This window comes from Thunnus thynnus, chromosome 8 (genome assembly GCF_963924715.1).
Source record: "Thunnus thynnus chromosome 8, fThuThy2.1, whole genome shotgun sequence".
NCBI classification, from domain to species: domain Eukaryota; kingdom Metazoa; phylum Chordata; class Actinopteri; order Scombriformes; family Scombridae; genus Thunnus; species Thunnus thynnus.
The window spans coordinates 298,085-304,262 of NC_089524.1; the positions used below are offsets into that span (position 1 = coordinate 298,085).

General features: G+C 39.0%; 1 protein-coding gene across 1 annotated transcript in view; it reads right to left on the reverse strand.

The window, feature by feature from the left end:
* Window positions 1-4,247, reverse strand: part of LOC137187220 (ephrin-A2-like) — a 101,613-nt gene extending 97,366 nt beyond the window's left edge. The window contains exon 1 of the mRNA XM_067595968.1: window positions 3,170-4,247. Coding sequence (XP_067452069.1) covers window positions 3,170-3,417 — 248 coding nt within the window. The 5' untranslated portion in view covers window positions 3,418-4,247. The remainder of the gene's footprint in view (window positions 1-3,169) is intronic.
* Between the last annotated feature and the right edge of the window lie 1,931 nt (window positions 4,248-6,178).

Sequence of the window (6,178 nt, forward strand, 5' to 3'; positions counted from 1 at the left end):
ATATAAACTCTACCGTATATACTCTACCGTATAAACTCTACCATATAAACTCTACTGTATACACTCTACCGTATAAACTCTACCGTATAAACTCTACCGTATAAACTCTACCGTATAAACTCTACTGTATACACTCTACCGTATAAACTCTACCGTATAAACTCTACCGTATAAACTCTACCGTATATACTCTACCGTATAAACTCTACCATATAAACTCTACTGTCTATGCGAACAGGCTGTATATACTCTACTGTATGTACTCTACTGTATAAATTCTACTGTATACACTCTATCGTATAAACTCTACCGTATAAAGTCTACTGTATATACTCTACCATATACACTCTACCGTATAAACTCTACCGTATATACTCTACCATATAAACTCTACTGTATACACTCTATCGTATAAACTCTACCATATAAACTCTACCGTATAAACTCTACCGTATAAACTCTACCGTATAAACTCTACCGTAAATACTCTACCGTATAAACTCTACCGTATATACTCTACCGTATAAACTCTACCGTATACACTCTACCGTATAAACTCTACCGTATAAACTCTACCGTATAAACTCTACCGTATAAACTCTACCGTATAAACTCTACCGTATAAACTCTACCGTATATACTCTACCGTATAAACTCTACCGTATAAACTCTACCGTATAAACTCTACCGTATACACTCTACCGTATAAACTCTACCGTATACACTCTACCGTATAAACTCTACCGTATAAACTCTACCGTATAAACTCTACCGTATACACTCTACCGTATAAACTCTACCGTATAAACTCTACCGTATAAACTCTACCGTATATACTCTACCGTATAAACTCTACCGTATAAACTCTACCGTATAAACTCTACCGTATACACTCTACCGTATAAACTCTACCGTATAAACTCTACCGTATACACTCTACCGTATAAACTCTACCGTATATACTCTACCGTATACACTCTACCGTATAAACACTACCGTATACACTCTACTGTATACACTCTACCGTATAAACTCTACCGTATACACTCTACCGTATACACTCTACTGTATATACTCTACTGTATACACTCTACCGTATAAACTCTACCGTATAAGCTCTACCGTATAAACTCTACCGTATAAACTCTACTGTACATACTCTACTGTATACACTCTACTGTATATACTCTACCGTATAAACTCTACCGTATACACTCTACTGTATACACTCTACCGTATAAACTCTACCGTATACACTCTACTGTATACACTCTACCGTATAAACTCTACCGTATATACTCTACTGTATACACTCTACCGTATAAACTCTACCGTATATACTCTACCGTATATACTCTACCGTATATACTCTACTGTACATACTCTACTGTATACACTCTACTGTATACACTCTACTGTATATACTCTACTGTATACACTCTACCTATAAACTCTACTGTATAAAATCTACTGTATACAATCTACTGTATAAACTCTACTATATATATTGTACTGTATATACTGTACTACATATACTCTACTTATACACTCTACTGTATATAATCTACTATATATACTGTACTATATATACTGTACTGTATATACTCTACTAATATACTGTACTATGTATACTGTATTATATATACTCTACTGTATACAATCTACTGTATATACTCTACTAATATACTGTACTATGTATACTATACATAACCACACATTATACAGTACGCATATAAAGTCACATCATGTTATTTAACTGTATAATATTTACCCTGTTGACAGTCCGCTGACTGTTTCACCTGTTTATGGTCATTTATGTGTCTGCAGACGGTGTGTGTGTGTGTGTGTGTGTGTGTGTGTGAGAGAGTGTGAGTTTGAGTGTGTGAGTGTGTGTGTGTGTGTGTGTGTGTGTGTGTGAGTGTGAGTGTGTGTGTGTGTGTGTGTGTGTGTGTGTGTGTGAGTGTGAGTGTGAGTGTGTGTGTGTGTGTGTGTGTGAGAGAGAGTGTGAGTGTGAGTGTGTGTGTGTGTGTGTGTGTGTGTGAGAGAGTGTGAGTGTGTGTGTGTGTGTGTGTGTGAGAGAGAGTGTGAGTGTGAGTGTGTGTGTGTGTGTGTGTGTGTGTGAGAGAGTGTGAGTTTGAGTGTGTGAGTGTGTGTGTGTGTGTGTGTGTGTGTGTGAGAGAGTGTGAGTTTGAGTGTGAGTGTGTGTGTGTGTGTCTCACATGTGGCTTCATTTTACACTTTTTACAGAAAAAATATAATTAATTTACTCACAGAAATAATAAAAATTATATATAATCATTATTAGTATTTATATTATTAGACCTGTTTGGTAAAAACTGGACAGATCACTTTTACACTCTTAAACTTAATTTTAATATGTTTGTATTTTATTTAGTGAGGGGCCGTGCAGATGGACCAGTCTGCCGCCACAGAGAGTAAAAACAATACAGACTGAAATCACAGAGTCAATATGGCACCAAACAACAGACTGTAAGTGTCATTTCAATAATATCTGACTCAGATCTGTGTTAAAGTCTGAAGTTAATAATGAGACGTTTTCCTTCAGTTTTTATGGTTTCTGTGGATGATGGAAGTTAATTTGCTGTAAGAGACGCTTCACATGAAGCTGCTGTAACTCTGAATATTATCTGTATTTTAATCTCACATCAGAAACATCTTTCATCTCTTCTGTTTCTGCTGATCGTCTTTTACATTTCTGTTCATCCTGGAGGAGGAATTCCTCAATTTTCTGCTTTTCTTTATCTGAATGAAGCCTCTGCAGGCAGCTGCTGTCCTCCGCTGGACAGACTGCAAAAACAAATATGTAATTTTAGTTTGAATAAATAAAATTAACTTCATTTGACACTTTTCTCTGCTTTTATGTCACTTAAATATGTTTCCGTTTGCAGGGTTTTGGAAAGAAAACTGCTGAAATTCACTTCAAAACTCCCTGAAACGTCTCCTATATTAAATATATTTGAACGTAATTAAAGTTTTTAACATTTAATTTCTGGTTTGTGTCCTGATGATATTAAAGTTTAAAGAACATCCTCCGCAGCTGGATTAAAGCTCCTTTAGACGTTTATTCCAGATGTTTGTGCTGATGTTACAGCTGAACGCGCCCTCCCCGCCTCCAGCCTCTCTGACCCGGGTCGGGTCCGGGTCTTACCTGGGGTTGGAGCTGTTCCAGTAGACCGCGTACCGGTCGGAGATGAGGCGGTCGTCGGTGACCGCGGAGCAGAGGCGGAGCAGCAGGCCGAGCAGCAGCAGCAGCCGCGGCCGCCCGGAGCGCTCCATGTGCGGCGGCGCGGTGCGCTGCGTCCCGGCGGCCATCCGAGTCTGTTGTGTGGAGCTGTGAGCGTGAGGAGACCCGCAGGAAGGAGACCCGCAAGAAGGAGACCCGCAGAACAAACTCATCAAACTCTCCGACAACAGCTGCTGGTTCAGCACATGGACGGAAGTATGACAGCTATTCAGTTTGGATCCGAAGATGGTCAATATTCATCGATTATGAGCTTCATATGGTCGAATTATTATTGATTATTGATTATTTCCCCGCAGGCAGAGTGATAATAATCCATTTTCTTCAGCTGCTCGGTCGCATGAAGCTCTTCATGTGTGAGAAGGGAAAAGCTTCACCGCGACGGTTTCTCCTCAAAAACCATTAAAGTCGTCCAAATCCGCCTCCAGCAGGAAAAACTGTCCCGAAGTTTCATTTTCACTCCATCACAGAAAAATCAGAACCGGAGCAGAACCGCAACAGAACCGGAGCAGAACCGGAGCAGAAGACCGACAGCTGCGTCCATGTGCGTCCTTCTGCAAACTCAACTCACTCCAGCAGAAGTGTCCCGGAGCTCTCACTCAGGGTTTACGTCCTCTTTATGTAACTGCGGCTCACTTCCAGAGTCCGCTGCTCACTCTGATATCACCGAGCAGCAGCCCCGCACCTCCCCGCACCTCCCCGCCGCTCTCTGGCTGAGTATCACTGGGCAGCAGCTCCGCAGCAGGACCCGGTCCCTGCTCTCCGGCTCCCCAGCTCCCTGCTCTCTGCCGCTGGACTCACTGCTCTGTCCTCCGCCGCTGCACACCGAACCCAGCTGAACCGGGCTAAACCGAGCTGAACCGGGCTAAACCGAGCTGAACCGAGCTGAACCGGGCTAAACCGAGCTCACCGGACAGAAAAACAGACAAAGAAGAAAGAACTGAGCTGCAGGAGGAGCGTTTGGTGAGGTTACCGGCTCCGCTCCCGGTGCGTCCAGGAGGGCGGGGCTACTCTCCCTCCCGCCCTCTTTAATCAGTATCAGTTGTACCCACTTGGCCAAAAGTATGCGGACAGCTGAACACGTGTAACATCAGTCTGTGTCTCTCTTGTTGTTAAATTCTAGAGCTTCCTGCTGTTCTTAAGGTTTCCCACAATCTTCAGAGGTTCTCTGCAACATCTGTATGAAAACATTTCTGAAACATCTGTATGAAAACATCTCTGCGACATCTGGATGAAAACATTTCTACAACATCTGGATTAAAACATTTCTGAAACATCTGGATGAAAACATTTCTGAAACATCATAGGCTTTTAATGTGAATAAGATAGATAAGAGAAGGATCATTTAGTAATAATATTTCATGTCTTAGTTTTATATTATAAAGACGAGTCTGGACAGGAGCTTAGTGATATAGTGATATAATGATAGTGATAGTAATATAGTGATACAGTGATAGTGACATAGTGATAGTGACATAGTGATATACTGGTTGTGACATAGTGATAGTGACAGTGATATACTGATAGTGAAATAGTGATAGTGACTTCGTGATATACTGATAGTGACAGTGATAGTGACCGTGATATACTGATAGTGACAGCGATATAGTGACAGTGATAGTGACATAGTGATAAACTGATAGTGATAGTGATATAATGACATAATGATAATGACATAGTGATCTAGTGATATAGTGATAATGACAGTGGTATAGTAATATAGTGATAGTGACATAATGACAGTGATATAGAGATTGTGCTGTAATGACAGTGATAGTGATGGTGATATGGTGATAGTGATACAGTGGTATGGTGATATAGTGATAGTGATATAGAGATATAATGATAGTGATTTATTGATATAGTGATAGTGAGATAGTGATAGTGATGTATTGATATACTGATACGGTGATATACTGATGTAGTGATATAGTGATATAATGAAATAGTGATAGTGTGATAGGGTGATAGTGATATGGTAATACAATGACAGTGATATGGCGATATAATGAAATAATGATAGTGACATACTGAGTTAATGATAGTGATATAGTGACAGTGATGTAGTGAGCTAGTGATAGTGAGATAGTGATATTGATATGGTATAGTGATATTGACATAGTAATAATGATGTATCGAAATAGTTATAGTGATATAGCGAAAGTGATATACTGATAGTGGCATGGTGATATAGTGATAGTGACGTACTGATATAATTTTTTAATGATAGTGATATAATGATATAGTGATAGTGACAGTGATATACTGATAGTGACATAGTGATAGTGATGGTGATATACTGATAGTGACATAGTGATCTACTGATAGTGACATAGTGACATAGTGATAGTGACATAATGATATACTGATAGTAATCTTATGATATAGTGATAATGAAATAGTGACAGTGATATACTGACATTGAAATAGTGACAGTGATAGTGACATAGTGATAGTTAAAGTGAAACAGCAATGTAGTGAGATAGTGAGATAGTAATGTAGTGATATAGTGATAGTCATATAATGATATGAGTGATGTGGCAATATAGTGATACAGTGATAGTGATGTAGTGAGATAGTGATAGTGATATAGTGATTAAAGTAATAGTGATATAGTAATAGTGATATAGTGATATTGAGATAGTGATATAGTGACAGTGATATACTGATATTGAAATAGTGAAATAGTGATAGTGACTGTGATAGTTAAAGTGAAATAGTGATGCATTGATATGGTGAGATAGTGATAGTGAGATAGTAATGTAGTGATATAGTGATAGTCATATAATGATAGTGATGTGGCAATATAGTGATATAGTGATAGTGAGATAGTGATATACTGATAGTGATATAGTGATATAGTAATAGTGATATAGTGATAGCAATTAAGTGATATAGTGATGAGATAGTGACAGT